This window comes from Mercenaria mercenaria, chromosome 1 (assembly GCF_021730395.1).
Source record: "Mercenaria mercenaria strain notata chromosome 1, MADL_Memer_1, whole genome shotgun sequence".
NCBI classification, from domain to species: domain Eukaryota; kingdom Metazoa; phylum Mollusca; class Bivalvia; order Venerida; family Veneridae; genus Mercenaria; species Mercenaria mercenaria.
The window spans coordinates 36,205,294-36,222,684 of record NC_069361.1 but is presented as its reverse complement, the minus strand read 5'-3'; the positions used below and the strand labels follow the sequence as shown (position 1 = coordinate 36,222,684).

The 17,391-nt window shown below is 35.0% G+C and overlaps 1 protein-coding gene across 1 annotated transcript; it reads right to left on the bottom strand.

Annotated features, from left to right (window-relative positions):
- Positions 1 to 462: 462 nt before the first annotated feature.
- On the bottom strand, positions 463 to 15,193 carry LOC123541772 (uncharacterized). Its single transcript, XM_045327368.2, has 3 exons — positions 15,032 to 15,193; positions 3,588 to 3,734; positions 463 to 1,256 (listed from the first exon to the last, which is right to left on the bottom strand). Exons 1-3 carry the CDS (start codon positions 15,084 to 15,086, stop codon positions 1,069 to 1,071), a joined length of 390 nt encoding a protein of 129 aa, XP_045183303.2. The 5' UTR covers positions 15,087 to 15,193; the 3' UTR covers positions 463 to 1,068.
- Positions 15,194 to 17,391: the final 2,198 nt, after the last annotated feature.

Here is a 17,391-nt window from a genome sequence, read left to right as displayed (position 1 = left end):
GGCAACCAGAGTTCTGTATGGAATTCATTTCTTGACTAATTTTCAGTGAGGATCATGCAAGGAACATTCCTGTGAAGTTTCGTCTCAAAATTGGACTGGTGGCTTAGGCTGGGAGGTGTTGACGGACTTGGGACAACAGATGACTGACTACGGACACCGGACAATTACTGACCACAAAAGCTCACCCTAAAAAAACAAGAAAGTAGGTCAGTAGGTCATATTCATGGTGATTGAAATTCAGTTTTCAGATCGGTGTGCAAAACTGTACATGCCGTTGCAACCAGAGTTCTGTATAGAATTCATTTTATTTACTATAATCTTTAATGAGGATCATGCAAGGAACATCCCTGTGAAGTTTCATAAAAATTGGACTAGTGCTTTAGGCGGACGACGGACAATCACTGTCCACAAAAGCTCACATTGAGCACTTCGTGCTTATGTGAGCTAATAATCAAGTAAACATATTTTTATTTCTTTTTTATTTCTCTTTGTTACAGGTTATAGAGACAGTCTGTTTTAGAGATTTCAAGACTGGACATAGAAAACAAACTTAAAATGGAACAACAAAAATTACCTTAGTCTAGGGGCTAGTGAAGCATTCGATACAGGGGCTAGTGAAGCATTCGATACACAGGCACTTGTTAAAGTGTTATGAATCTCACAGCAAACATGCAATTTATCGCACTGTTTATAAAGTATGATGTTACTAACACTTAAACGTATACACGGGTTTGCACGTGCATATTCGATAGCAGACAAAACTCCTTTGATAGCCTTCCAGTTCCGGAGCTACAGTTTACTTTGACCGTAACATACAAGCTGTAATCATTATGGCAACTACAACTTGCTACCTTTACACTATGAGTACAATATGAGAAAGCTATTTTACCACGAACACGTGTACTTTTGAACGTTATAAATGAAGGCATCAAAAAGAGGTACATGTAATATCAATTGATTCAACAACAAGCAATAAAAAATGGAAAACATATTACAGGCAACATCGTTAAATTTGAAAATGATATAATTTACAAAACACAAAAGAAGAGATGAAAGAGAAAATCCACTTTACAATCCAAATTTGTAGATAATCAAAGGGAGGGAACTTATAAAGGCAACAGTAGTGACTTTGAGTCGAGAGCTAGATCCTCCGTTACACAGGTTGGAAGTACATGCACACCCCGTAATGCCACCTTGTGAATCACAACCGTCAGTAGCTATAATTGTGGAGCAGGTCCTTGTAATAGTACCTCTATCTGTAAAATAAAAGATACGTAGCATTTTAGAGGAGGGCAATCACATTTAAGAAACACTTTATGAACATTTTTCATTGTAATATATTCTGTATGGGATTTATTTAATAAACAACAAGACCAATAACATAAAATAAGATCCCTGTTAGAAATACAAGTTTAATTATTTTTATGTTGGGGTTTTCAAAAACAGGATTTTCTTTCGATTTCAATATAATTTAAAATCTTACACTTTCATTTGATGTATATTGGGATATTTCAACAATCTTAACCAAAAGGCAAGTTTTAAAACAGTCTGTATCTTCAAAATTTATTGAATATACCGATCAATGATGTTAGATAAAGGGAGGTATGTATAATTTTAAACACTTGTTTTTCTAGTGAAATAGCTGTTAAAACGTAACTTTTTACATGTATAATAAATTAATTCTTGTGATTCCTTAGACAACGTGTATCTATAAAATTTATGCATAATATTGGGCAACCGCCAAAACAATACCTCGTGTATTAAGCAGTCGGTGAACACAAATAAGTGTAAACGATCATTTGTTAAACTTTCGAACAAATCCACCACTTTTAAATGTATTAATTTTCGTCCGTATTACACTATTATAAAGAAAGGTTTCTCGTGTTCTATTTTAAGTAACGTATATTATATAGGGCTTTACGGTTCTTTGTGGTCATTCGAGGTTTTGATGGACTACGTACATGACATTTCAACCTACCCACCGACCCTTCGTGCATTTGCTTAGACTAGCACCCAGACTATGATACATCTTTTTACATTTTTATGATTGAATGTAGTGAACTGAGCTAGTCTATATCCTATGTCCAATATCATAATTTTAACATCATTCCTCTGTGGAAATCTCTAAAATAGACTGGCTTTTGTCTCTATGGAATTGAATTCGACAAAAAGGGGAAAAATTTAGAAATATATTTATTATCTGTCTAGTGGCTAGTCTAGCATTTGCTTTATCAGTTGTGTACATATTTTAACCGTACTTTTTCTTTTGCAGACTGGCGATTTTTGTTTTTCCTGTTTCATGTTTAAAAGCGAGTGGTGTGCTTTGCGCATATTTTTTTTCAAAGTGATTGTATAACACAGACCATTGACTGGAGAGCGTGGAATACTAGTAGTTCCGGACTGTTTAATTAATTCGAATATCATTAATTCCAAATATGTTTTTCCAGTGTATAATGTGACTAACTGGGAAGTCACAGGTTTTTAAAGGGGCTTTTTTTGTGTGGAACTATTATGTGATAGATTTTTATTGAAATGATGTATCCTGAAATGAGCCGTGCCATGACAAAACCAACATAGTGGGTTTGCGACCAGCATGGATCCAAACATGCTGTTCGCTTTTAAAGCCTAATGCAATTAGAGAAACCGTTTGCGAACAGTATGGATCATGGTCTGAATCCATGCTGGTCGCAAACCCACTATGTTGATTTTCTCATGGCGCGGCTCAAATGTTTATAAAATACAGAGCATAGTCCGTCATACCACTCCTATATTGTGTTCAGTTGTTTTTGATTTTTTCTGCTAGAATCTGGTAGTAAAGATGTTTGGCTGAACGCAGTGAAAGAAAATATAAAGCTAGTCATTCCAGAAATGATAACACGAAAAATAACTAGCTTTTATTGTATTGATGTATAATCCTATAAAAATGACGCATAAAGTATGAAAGTTGCAGTAAATGTTATATAAAACATTTCCAAATTACCAAGGTACAAAAGTTTTTGACGTTTTGTGTGAAAGAAAAAACACACTTAAATAGAAAGCCTTTCATCTTCATTTTTTTGAAGAAGCTTCCGTCACAAATTTCTTTTGCCCTAAAAAAATGTCAAGTTCTCAATGACGGTAAATTACTTTATGCCGATAGGCACCTTTAAAACTTCTATGTGTTTTTTGATACACAAAATGGCTTAAATGCCAGTACATGTTGTAATTCGAAAAAAGAAAGATTCAATATGTAACTTCCTGTAAATTATGGGGTTTTTTTTCTGACGCTTTTTAAGGTAAAACATCAGTATTATTGCCAAGTTAAAGTGCATGTACACAAACTGATTTTTTTGTTGGGTTTAGAGTTATACCGTCACAATTCAGTAGGTCATATGGCGTTTTCCCCAAACTTTTTATGATAGAGCAAGACCCTCGTTGTCTCTCCAAACATTACTTCAGACATGGACGGGCACATGGATAAAACCACCGGCCTTCCGTAAGCCAGACGGACAGCTTCCTCACATGAAGAATTCTCTACAGTTCTAGCGAACCCACATCGATGAGTAACATAAACTACTTACAACTGTGTATGAAAAACTATATATTACCTTTCACTTTAGTGCATGCAGTGCATGCGGATGAAGCTGATACAAAGGAAGTAGCGTATGAGGAAGATGTATCAAACGAATCACCGCAGTTCGAATCTGATACAGAATCGCACACATAGCACTGAAATGCTGCCGACCAGCCGATAGCTGAAACAAGAAAAATATTTTTTTAATATGATATGAGCTGAGATATTAAATCTGGCATTGAAAAGTAAAGAATCGACGGGTATATGTTCAATCTGACATGATCGGGTTAAAAAATAAAAGCCATTTTATTTGGCAGAAATAGGTTTCAGCCTGAGATTTAAGACGTGTTTAAGCTTGATAGAGTAAGTTACAAAATAAAAGCCGTCCGGTTTGACACGAAAAGAGTTCTCTCATTTGGAACAAATAGAGGATATTACATGAGTGTCTTTTCAAATTGAATTTATTAAACGAGTTGAATAAAATAATAAAATGCGAGGCTGTGTCGAGCATTTTATTAATTTTATTCAACTCGTTTAATAAATTCAATATGGAAAGTCACAAATGTAATATTCTTTTTATCACATGTTGGCCTTTCTTGTCGAAACATTAAAAATTCGACTTTCTTTTACTATATAAACAAATCAATTTGATCAACGTCTCCTATACTGTAAATGACGTCGACGTCAAAGCTTTATTAAACTAGTGTATTATCATTTTTATTCAATGGCTTTATTACACTCCCGCGACGTCAAACATGTGATAAACGGGTTTAAAGAATACGCTGCCCTACCTAACTGATGTGAACACAGGTAGCGCGAATTATGGAAATGGGGAACATGTTGGAGTTAGGGGTTACGGGGTTTCGTAAGGGATATGGACAAAGGGCTCCCTAAGAAATTTTGAAATCCTACAATTCAAATGATACATCAAAGTTTAGATACGAGATCACAAGCAAAACTATTTGTGACTCCACATCATCCTAGTATAAATATTGGTATTTCCACTGAAAGGAACTTGAATTTTTTCACAAATAATTTATTGTTACTGCATGACACTAGTATATAGTGAGGTAACCAGAGATCGGAATTACCTCAAATGAGGTAAAACAGTCCAAGTCGTAAAGTACATTGGGAGGTAAAACAGTCCATATCGTAAAGTGCACTGGTGCTTTAAAGTAGATAGACACGTGAAGCATACCATGACTGACTTTATTGTTTAAATTAGAGCCACCCGGAGCGTAATGCACCTGTCAATATTTTGCCCGCCCGGGGGAGCGGCGGGCATACACGGGACTTTAGACAGAAGACCATTCCCGACAGGCGGGAATTTGACAAACATTTGATGTACCAACCAGGCTCTAGGGTGGGATTTAGACAAAAAAGGTTGTCTCTAGGGTGGGGATTTAGACAACAAAATTTTTGAAATGTCAAATTCCCCTGTGTCAGCCCGCCGCCCCCACGGGCGGGCAAAATATTGACAGGTGCATAATGTTAAAATAATGGCTTTATAATGTTACATGGCTCATTGCACTCGGAATGGTATTTTTGCTTGTTTGTTTTTATTTTCAAGATTTAAGTGTTATAAATTATATAAATTAAACAGCTGTGAAACCTCATTATATTATTTTGATCTGTCATAATGGAAGGATCTTAAGAGGAAGAATTAAGAAGAGTAGAATAGCTCTATTTATTCTTCAAATAGTTGAGCTGAGCTAAAAAAATACAGTGAAACAAAGCAGAAAACATTTTATAGGCTTTTATTAACACAAACCACTTAAGAAAATAAAACAACGGTACAAAGAAGAATGCATCAAAAACCTGTATGCCCCTCCAGCGAGCACCTATATAAAAAAATCCCTGAACAAGTCTTATGCTATTGAGTATATCATTAAGGTAGGCTAAAGCATTGCAAACACACAAAGAAAAATAATATTTTATGAGCTGAACTTATTTTTGTTACAGGACAAGCTATGTACTTGATAAATAACTACATTATATGATCTTTTGATTATCTATAGTAAAATGGGTAGTAAAATAAGAAGTATGCTCTCACAATGTACCTACATATTTTATTTCTACTTCAAATGTTGAACAATTTAACATCTTAGAAAAACTAGAGCTATCACTGAAAGTGATTAATACCCCCACCAGGTACTGGATACAGGAAGGCAAAGTCCATATGGATCTGCAAATACGAAATTCTAGAACTTTTCAAGCCCTTTTCCAGGATTTATGAGATTCATATCTTTATAAGATTTATAAACATGTCCATCATGATATACTTAACTCTACACACCTTACAATGAAGTGGAATAGCTTTTTGAAGTCAATGTTCTATTTCTATAGCAGTGCCACCACTCCTGATACTTTTAGTATAGTGAAACCTAATGCTGACTTAAAGGTTGAATTGTACTAAATAGGTAACAAAACAGCACTTCCGGATTAGTTAGTTAATTGAGGGAAGAAAGAATGCTTATTTCCTGCCCAGTTTAAGTGGCTTTTCATGTTTTATGTAAGTCAATTTCTGTTTTTATGTCATTGTGTACCTTATTTTGACATTTTGGTAGCATTTCCAGGAGATGTTTTTTGCATATATACAAATGTAAACAAACCTCATTACTCATGTGGTCATACTCACATTTGAGCTACCAGTTTAGAACATATTCCATAGTGTTGACCTGTCAAACAAAAATCTCTCTTTGAAGATACAAGAACCCTACTTTTCTAGGTGTTTTGGTGGTTTATAGGCCATTCAAGAACACAATGCTTGTAATTCTGTTTTAAAATGGGTCTGGCTATGTGCTACAGCTCTCAGAAGTTTGTTTATGTAATATAGAACATATAGATTTTTTTTACTACCCTACGCCCATAATTAGGCTATTGAAGTAATTTAATGATGCATTGTTTTTTTTTAACACAGGACAGAAGTGGCGCGTGTAAAATGGAGGTGTTGAACAACCTGATTTGTTTCATTTTCATAACCTATTTCCTAAGGTACGTTCAGAGTCATTGAACTGATTACATGCATGCACACATATCTCAACGGAGATATATTGTACTTATGAAAAACCAGGATTTTACAGTGTAAATTATCCAAATTATAGAAATGTGAAAAAGATTGTCTTTGACAGACAGACGAATAGCGCCATCTGTTGCACACATTTACCAAATCTTGAACATTTATTAATTATGCAAAGGGACATATATGATGGTTATAAGCCATGCCAACATCTAGCAAATGCAAATAAAGGAAGCTGTAAATGTGACTTTTGCTGCGTAGTGGGTAAAAAAAGTTCTGAGCGCAATAATTTAATATATTCATTAAAGCAAATACACTTTTTATCTTTACGTTGCCATTTGCCAATTGTATGCAGATATCAGTCAATGGTATCGATCTGGTACCCTCAGCCCTTAGAATTTCGTGTTTCAACCGAAAGAAAAAGTTGTAACGCCATTTGTTAGTTAAAAGTGTTGAGATATGGTTTCAGCCCAAAAATAGCTAGCAGAGATCTGTTAAAATTAACTAAAGATACGTACAATGATATGACAAAGGATTTTAGATTTCTGTTAGCTCCCTGTTGGTCGGGGAGGCTTTCTTGAGAAATTAAGTATTGTCTTATCAAATGGTCACTATTAATATATTTATGGTACATTTATTCATGGTTCATTTCTTTTGACTTTTTATTCTTTTAAAACTGTATAAAGATTTGGAAAGACAAGTTGGTGGTATATATAAAGGGCACTTGGATAGTTGACAAAACATGGAAGGGAAAAGTGTACAAAATATTGTCTTTCAATGTACCAAATGTGGTTACATTTTTTTGTATTGGAGGAATCTTTTACACCACTTGAGAGTGTGGCATACGAATGCGTATTATTCAAATAAATGTGTTTGCTGTTTGGAAACGTTCACGAACCGGACATTATTTTTAAATCATTTGAAATTTACTCTAGCAACAAAACTGTGAGGACGTTTTTGTTTACACACGATAAACGATAAAAGTGACTACAAAAAGATATCTTATTTCAGTGTTTATTGGAATAGCAGTAAGTTAAGATCATTGTGTCTTTGGAAAAAATGAAGCTTTTAGAAAAACCGAAAAATGGAGTGAGGAGGAAGATTAAAACAAAAGTACCACGATCAAGTAAAAAGACACCTCATTCAGAAATGTCTATACGAATGGTCGTGACGGCGGAACAGGCTACAGCTATCGCTAAGAGTATTCTAGAACGACAAGCGAAACCTGAAGTGTCTCTCATCGAACTTGAATTGCAACGAATGAAAGAAGCCAGTAAAACTCGAAAACGCAAAATTTCCAGAGTAGATTCGAAAGACAGTGGAAACAAGAACAAGAGACAAAAACCAGAGGCGTCATCAACAGAGATAAAACGAAAACGGGCTATAAAACAGCTAAAAAGAAAAACTGCTTTTGGTGAGGTATTATAGCGACATTTTCCTCGACTCCTCCTCATTACCTGCCGAGAAGTTGACCGTGATGTATGAGTGCGACATTTGTTTTAAAGGATTTGGAAGACGGGATAATATGCTGCGACATAAAAGATCTGTGCATTCAGACATAGACACGGAAGAGGACACGATGTCAGACATTTCTGAGCAAGACGACAGTTTGGGTTCTAATGATGACGCTGAATTTTCTGAAACTGACCAATCAAACCACGACTCCACGGATGATTTGAATATCGATCCGTGGCAAGAAATTATAGAAGAAGCATTTTTGAAGTGCCAGTCGCAATATGATGCCAATGTGTATGAGCTTTTGGAGGACAATTCTAATATCAGTGAACGTAATGCTAGAAAAACTGTTTTTAAAGACATGAAAAGCACATACAGAAAAGCCATGATGAACATTTTTGCTAATAGACTTGTGTGGTTCGGCGCTATGAGGAAAGATCCAACCTATAAAGCTAATAAGGAAACTATAAACCTGCTTATGGAAACCGAAAACTATGATACAGAGGAAGCCTTAAAATATGCCATTCTTAAGCGGAGATTTCTGTTTGATAAAGTACTGAGTGAGTACGAAATTCCGGAGTTAAGTGACGATGGCGAGGAAGATATCGAACAGAATGCAGACTCAGAGTGAAAGGGTTACATTACGAAACCATTTATAGCTACGCGGAAAGTTAAAACAAAAGCAAAACATTTGAGAACACGTGGTTGTAGCCATAAACGATATTGGGTATAGTTATGAATCGACCAAAGGTGTCTGTGTGCTTGAATGATAAATGGCTGTATAAAAATATTAGAAAGATGAAACCAGATCATACTCTAATTGTTTGACAATCAAATTCGTTTGCAACAAAGATTGTGTAATTACAATCAGTCTCATATTTTATAATTTTCGTTTTGTTCACATGCCATCTTTAATTTTAAAGTTTAAAATTAGTTAAAGAAAGATAAACGTTTTCGATGAATTCTAGAGAAAGCTTTGTAATGATGCGGTTCATGGTTGTGAACACATTTAATCTCTTCATTCCTATGATTCGTTTTGTGAAAATATAGAGTTGGATACTATTCTCTGTCACAGATATTGTCAAAATGTTATTTATTATTCACCATTTGTATGAATGAGTTCAAATAAAATGAAAATTGAACATGCAAAAGTGTTACGTTTGTGGATTTCCATTCCCGTTTAGTCTTTAGGAGTCATCGTAAATCTACCGGCTTGTGTGTATTCATTAAAACATGCTTGCTATTCTTTGCATGAAGGTCTACGGAAATCCGTGGCCTTGATCGAAGCACAGTGGTTGTGCAATCTGTGCATTTTGCCCAATATACTTTACAGTTTCCTTCTCTTTCCTTAAACTAAAACGTTTGAAGGTGTCGCTAACCGGCGCAAATGGAACCGGGAGTTAATCTAGCCTGGTATGCAAGAATGGTTCCAGCACCGACAAAACACAGGAAAATCCTGTCCAGCATACAAGAAAAAGCACTGCGTTGCGTACATGTGTGACCTATTTTTTAGAAATAAACATATAATGTGAGTCTAAAGAACTACTTTCTTACTCCTAACTCGGCAAAGTGAGTACAAGTTTCTCTCTACTATGGAATCATTTGGAAGCATAGAATCAAGTGTGCAAATGTGAATAATAATTGTCTGAAAATGTATACTTTCAAAAGGAGCCATGAAAGGAAAGTGAATTACAAAAATCAATACGATAAAAATAAATGTAGAAAATGTGTTCCGTTATGATGTATATTTCATTTTTAGAAAATAAAAGTTGGAAAATATCATCCTAATTTTCCTAACAGTATTCAGTACCTAAACAAATTGTAGTTTAAAAGATGTGTTTTTTTTTTTCATTTCGACATTTGAAATTAAATCTGGTTTCCTATATTAGGTAAAACTGTGTATACAGTCTAACCTGTACTAACGGTCACCTCCGATCAGCGGTCACCTCCGTTCAGCGGCCATTTTATGACGCCCCCGACGGATTTTCCTCTATTTTATCACTTTATTCAGCGGCCACCTGCCGTCCGCGGCCAGCGGCCACCGAAATTGCCTCCCGACCGCCGTATTTGACCCCTTTCAGCGGCCATTTTTCTTCCAAAACCAATTATTTTTAGGCAATAATCGCCGAAGATACCCGATTTTGAGAAGCACGTGGTTGCTAAGTTTCGCGGGACTTCACCACAGGAACGACAAAATGACATGAGCTTCTCAATTAAACCTGATAACCAAAGGTGTAATCCCCTTTTGTTATGATCAAATGGCCAGTAATTATCGGTAATTAGCGTGTCACACTGTCACCTCGTGTCAATTTTGTTGTTCACAGTTTGACCTCGGTTAAAGATAATACTCGATAACTAATTAGTAGCAAATATATTTGTGATTTCTTGTTAGTCTTCTGGGTCATCAAAATCACTTTTAATTATTAAAAATTTGTAGTTTTGAGAATAAAATTATAAACACAGTGTCATCTTCATTTTCGAATACGTTACGTTCGCTCAACTAACGTTTGAATGTTAGCGTATGAACAATAATCGCCGAGCAGAATGTTCCCTACACAAAATGGCGAAAATTGTAAACAAAACTTGTTTATGATGTTGGAAATAACTTAGTCTAGTAACAACTTTTTATTAACGAAAACACGCCGTTTTTAATTGCTATAGAAGACCATAGTCATTGCAAGGCAAATAATGTCTGATGTATCTGGTAAAAAATAAAGGAAATAATCCAAAAAAAACGGCTAAAGGTAATAGAAATGGTCCGAGATGTCTGAAAAAATAAATATGCTGCACCTACGTCATCGTCACCTGACATTTAGCTCAAAATTGTTTTCCTTTCGACTTGATTAACTGGTTTTAACTGTATTTGTATTTGTTTTTTTTTTTTTCCATTGCTTGTTTGTCTGCGCTTTAGTGCGCGTTGTATATGCATTGTTTGAATTCTTTTTCAACACATGCAATGATAATAATATCTTAATCTACTAATTATAACACAAAAATTTATAAACATTTACATACTTCATTGGAAGTCATTTTAGATTACTTAGTGTATTTTTTCGCGTCGGTCTCTTACGAGGAATGTCCCAAACATTCGCACACTTATTTATACCATGACAGGCGACTCTCCAGCTTTTTTATGGTTGAGAAAAAACAAAGTATCCTCTTATGCATTATTGTAGACACGGTCGGTCATCTGGGTAGAACTGTTGACCTTCCGTTAGCCAGCTGGATGGCTTCCTCACATAAAATAATTCAAGACCCAAGGTGAGGTTTCGAACTAGCAACTGTGAAGGACAAGCGTTTCGAAGTCAGCGGCCAAAAATGCCTCAAAATGCAATGTTATAGAGTCTAACTGTAAAAATATTCTAAATTTTGAAACTGAAGACACTGGTAACCATAACAACAAAATCATAGGAAGGTATAACTTTATTTCATGATGACAATTATTTTTATATCTATAAAAGATTCATCAAGATTTTATAAAGGATATAGGTTTCAAGTTTATTGAAACATTTCAAAGGTAGTGCACGACAGTTTGGGAAATTTCTCACACAGAGCGTTTAAATAGAGAATAATAGGTTAGTGCCGTAGATGAGAAAGTTTATCTGGCGAGGTGGAGGAGGTTACCGGGTGAGCCGAAGGCGAACCTGATAACGTCCGGAGCCGAGCCAGATAAACTTTCTCCATCTTAGGCACTAACCTATTATTCTATTTATCTTGTCATTACTTCATTTTCCGATATTTGGCAATTTATTTTACAAAAATAAGTGTGCGACAACCGCTTTAATGACGTCATATTCGTAATGACGTCACTTATATAATGACGTGATTACCGACAAAATCGCAATAACTTCTTCGTTTTTGAATAAAAACTCAATATTTGACCACTCATTTTCTTAGTTCGGACATTTCCAACACAATGATGATGGTTTCGTTGCAAAATTTCTTATGACAACAATATCGATCATAAGGTCACATGATCAACTGACCGTATATCACTGGTCACATGATCAACTGACGGTATATCAAGAAAGATATACGGCACCCTGATATCGGGTCGAAAATACTGCAAGTGACAGGATAAAAGGACATTTTCGGTAAAATATTAATGCTTCTAGTTTGTTTCTTAAAACGTACCTTTCTGTATTATTTCACGAGTCCGACAGTGCTTATCATATACTTTTTATTTAAAAAGATTTTTGTTCGCCTTTTAATTAGGTAATATCTTATTTTTAAATGGTATGCAAGACTGGATAATTATTAATTTTATGAACATGACATTTGTTATTTGCTCTACGTATTTCGATTTAATGAAGTAAAGAATATCTTAATTAAATATTTTTCTATTACATGATCGTCGTTAAACGTACGTCATAGTCATTTTATCACGTTTCTTCGGTCACCAAAACGACCGATATGAATATATAATTTCGGCGGGAATCGTTGTTACGTTAACGTCTTTAAAGTGACGTCAACTCGAAAATGACGTCATGATATGCCAGTAAGATTGTTATGTTTTCATTTCCATAGAAACAATAGTATGTCTTTCTGCTTGGAAAATAATTACACCTACATCAAATGAACGGCGTAATTGTTCAGTTCAGATCGGCCCAAATCGACCCTTGGCACTCAGCGTAGTAAACAACATCGGCCCAAAATCGGCCCTTGGCACTCAGCGTAGTAAACAACATCGGCCCAAAATCGGCCCTTGGCACAGAAGTGGTTAAAATAATCGAATAATCAACTTATTTTTATAGGAATAATCTTAAGGTGGAATAGCACATTGTATTTTTTTTACAACCCGCATATAATTTTGATATATTAAAGTAGAAGTTATCCCCGGCATGAATGTGTAATGTTTTCTTGGTTATTAGTGAAACTTTTTAACTATGACGTCGCAAACATTACCATGCACGTCTGTTTTGGCGCCACGTTAAAAAGCGATAAAAATCGGTTTATTTTCTCTCATTTGTTTATTTTTCAATTTAAGGCAAAGAAACTTACATCTTTATGTTTGTTATACAAAGGGCTACGGAGCTGGACAGTATTTGTCACTTTTGTTTTCAAAACGACGGAAAAAAATTAAGAAAAACGACATTCTCAAAATTTTGTTTTATTAAAAAAATCGCACACTCGTTTAAATAACGGGAAAACGGCTCGAACCTTTTTGCAAAAAAAAAATAAATAAATGTTCAAGAATAAATTATGTATGATAAAATTTTTAAAAAGTGAGAACTTTTAACATCTAGTATTTTTTTTTTAATCACTGACACTGTCCTCTATCCGACGAACAAAAAGTGACATCAAAGTGCGTTCTTAGATACAACGCGGGTATGGTTTCGTAAGAATATTCTATATACTTAAAAAGGCATGTATGCACTGAATATTGCCGTATAAATGTACTTTTTTCTCAATTCTTAATTGTTTTATGATAGAATTATTTAATGAATGAATTTTATAACAATTCTGTTTCCAGATCTTGTTTAATCTGGCAAAATGTGCCGTCATGTAGGCAATCAAAGATCATTTATAAATATATATACCATTTTTTCATTTTTTATGAAAAGGACATTTTTAAAAATTTTAATTGTTGAAGAAAGTAAAAGCTGAAAAAGGTTAAAGAAGGATCTCGAGGCCGCCAGCTTCGCTCAATAGGGAGAACGCAGATCTTCGGATCATGGGTTCGTGAGTTCGATCCCTGAGCGAGGCGTACGTTCTCCGTGACGATATATGATAAAAGACAGTGTCTGATATCATTCGTCCTCCACCTCTGTTTCAAGAGGGGAAGTTGGCAGTTACTTAGCGGGGAAACATGTTTGTATACTGTTGCAGACTCCAGGAAGATTGCTTTGGTCAACTGTCCGCCGATACATAACTGAAATACTGTTGAAAAACCCAAGACAAACAAACAAAAGAAGAATCTCATGACTACAGTGAGGTCACACGAACATGTGACATAACAGATTCAATCAAGTGTAGTGCTAAAGACAATGTCTTACTGGAAGACTTTTCCGCAGGTTTTTTTTTTTTTTTCTTTTTTTTTTAATGTAGTAGTGTTTGACAATACCTTGTTTTCCTTTAAAATTATAGCACTTTGCAGTGATAGGTGTTAGTATATGGAAGTTAAGATTTTATACATGTACTTTTACCTTTGCTAGTAACTAAAGTAAGAGTGCTTTATTTTGTTGAACATCAGAGATGTCGCAGTTTTGAGGAATTTCAGTTTCAATTTACGCATATTATTACATTGATAAATAAAATTCAGACGTAGGCGTACATTGGTGATTAAAAACTTTTTCAAGCGGATGTTAATACTACGGTGGTATGTTTAGGACATGCATCTGGTTTTTTTGTTTGTTTTGTTTTATTTATTTATTTATTTTCTTTTTTTTAATTTTTGTGCGCGCACGACATCTTATCTCATGCTCTGGAAAACTTATGTCTTGTGCAAGAAATATTATCTGGAGCGCACAAAAATTTGGCATTTTAAAATTAGCATGGCGCAACGCCCTTCCACAGTCTCATTACTATACTACTATAAACAAAAACCGCTTCCAAAATGATAAAAATTGAATTACTAAATAATAAATTATGATATATAAAAATTAGCCACTGTGCCATTCAGTTATTTTGCCTATCTGAACATCGCCACCTCTCCTTCCATCTCTCTCTATTTTTATCGCTTTTTAACGTGGTGCCAAAACAGATGTCCATGGTAATGGCTAAAAGTTTCACTTATAACCAAGAAAACAGTTACATTTTCATGCCGGGGATAACTTCTACTTTAATATGATATCAAAATCGTATGCGGGTTGTAAGAAAATTACAAAGTGCTATTCCATCTTAACTTCTGCTTAAAAAATCAAAACTAATGCCGTTATAAAGTTTGAAAAATTGCACATGTGTCTTAAAGTATACCAAACTTCAGCAATCTATAAATACAGAAAAGAACAGTTATTAGAGAGAGCGAGAAAGTAATAGTTTGAATAGACGGTCAATTTACATACCTGAAAGGAACAAGATAAAGCCGAACAAAATCACGTTTTTGCTTCTGAAATCCATTCTATGTTTCTTAGCTTTTTCTGATGCAAAAGACTTTCTGTAGAAACAGTAAAAATTCAGACGCCAGCCGTCCTATTTATATAGGTAACTGATCATAGTTGCTTAACGACCATCCATTCATCAAGTTTTTTGTTTGGTTTTTTGCTTGCTCAGCTGGAAATACGAGGGGCGTTCAATAAATACCCGGAAAAGTGCTCTCAATTCTTCATGTATCATCAAAAATAAATGAAAATGCTACAAAATGTAGACTAGGGAATACTGAGTTGATATGTCAAAATTAGATTGTCTTTGGGTAAATAATAAGTAAATGCGAGTCCCCATGGCAACGTCATGTGACGTCATCCGGCCCAATTTTGTCTCTTTTTCTATTTTACATGCGCTAAAACATTACTTGCCACTTGCCTATTTTTCAAGTTACCTTTTCTTAAATTGGGTAAATATTGATATGAAAAGTAAGCGTTACGCCAATAACGTCAAATTATAAATGTGACATCATTAAAATATTTGACAGGCATACTGAGTTGGTCGTCGCTTGAAAATCAGTGTTGAACGGAGATGTGAGATAACATTTTGTGTTCTGAATCGAAAATCAAGGAAAGAGACAAATGCTATGCTGAAAAAGGTTTAAGGGACAATGCCCTGAAGAAAACAAAATTTTATTAGTGGGACTTGACGTTTAAAAGTGGTCAGGAGAATATTGCTGACGACTTGTGTTACAGACATGAAAAATAACGCGCTCAGTCACATTTAATAAATTAAAGAGCTCCTTGATAGTGTATCAGTTCAGTGTCCAATTTCTTCAATACAACAGGAACATCATATGAACAGTATTTATTTATTTTTAGGAAGGTGTACAAATGCATTTAATGGTGATAAACATTGAATCAATGGCAATCACGAGTTGTTTTGATTAATTGAGTGTGATATGACAGCATCATAATGACGTTGGGCCGCTTTTGAGGTAATGGCGTTGCCTAGGAGATGACAAATAAATATTGTGCATGTCCTGAAATCTGTAATTTAGGTATTTGCATTCAGTATGTTCATATCCGTCATATTTTCAAATTTTAGCAAAATGAGACCAGAAATAAAGAAATGAGAGCACTTTTCCGGGTATTTATTGAACACCCCTCGTACACACACGATACTTAAACGATGAATGGAATTTTCTTTTGCGGACAATGTTATCAAATCCACGGTTGTCTGAGGCAGCGGTTTTCTATTGCAGACAATGTTATCAAATCCGCGGTTGTCTGAGGCAGGGGTTTTCTTTTGCAGACAATGTTATCAAATCCGCGGCTGCCTGACGCAGGGGTTTTCTTTTGCAGAGAATCTTATCAAATCTGCGGTTGTCTGAGGCAGGGGTTTTCTTTTGCAGACAATGTTATCAAATCCGCGGTTGCCTGAGGCAGGGGTTTTCTTTTGCAGAGAATGTTATCAAATCCGCGGTTTTCTGAGGCAGGGGTTTTCTTTTGCAGACAATGTTATCAAATCCGCGGTTGTCTGAGGCAGGGGTTTTCTTTTGCAGACAATGTTATCAAATCCGCGATTGCCTGAGGTAGGGGTTTTCTTTTGCAGACAATGGTGGACTTACAGAGCGAACACAGCATGATATATCCCATTAGGGGGAACGTCACGAACTTAAAAAAAATAATACGTATATATTAAAAACATAAACTAGAAAATGGGCCATATATGATATGTCTCACAATATATAGGCTCCTGGCAAACTGGACTGAAAACGGGCTGAAGATGTAAGCTATTCCGAAAAAAAATGTTTATAAATTATTATCACGAATTTTAGGTTTCATTACTTGTATAACTGAGACGAGTGCAAGAAATTTTCATTGGATTTCCTGTCTCTATGTTGTTTGTTGATACCAAGTTGTTAGTCGATACCAAAGCAAGACAAAAAAAGAGTATTGTTCGTTATCTTAAGGTCATCAACACAAATCTTTGACCGAAGATAAACTCTCAAATAACAATAATTAGTGGGAATTTTTTTAAACTTTATACTTTTTGTTAACCAACTCGAAGAGTGGCATTTATAACGACAATTCAGTCGTAATTATAGATACTTACTGATAGTATTTATGTCAAAGTTTAATCGTTAAGAATGTAACTATATACGTTTTCAAACGTTAGTTAAGGTGACTTCTTTTTGTTCGTGTTTCAACAATTTTTTTACAGCGTAATATAACACCAATTCTTTAATTAGCTGGTGTCGTGTTTGCCAATTCTAATCCAAATATAAAAGGAACAACTAGACTAAAGTCTGTTCCATTCCAAAGGTTTACCCCCAACT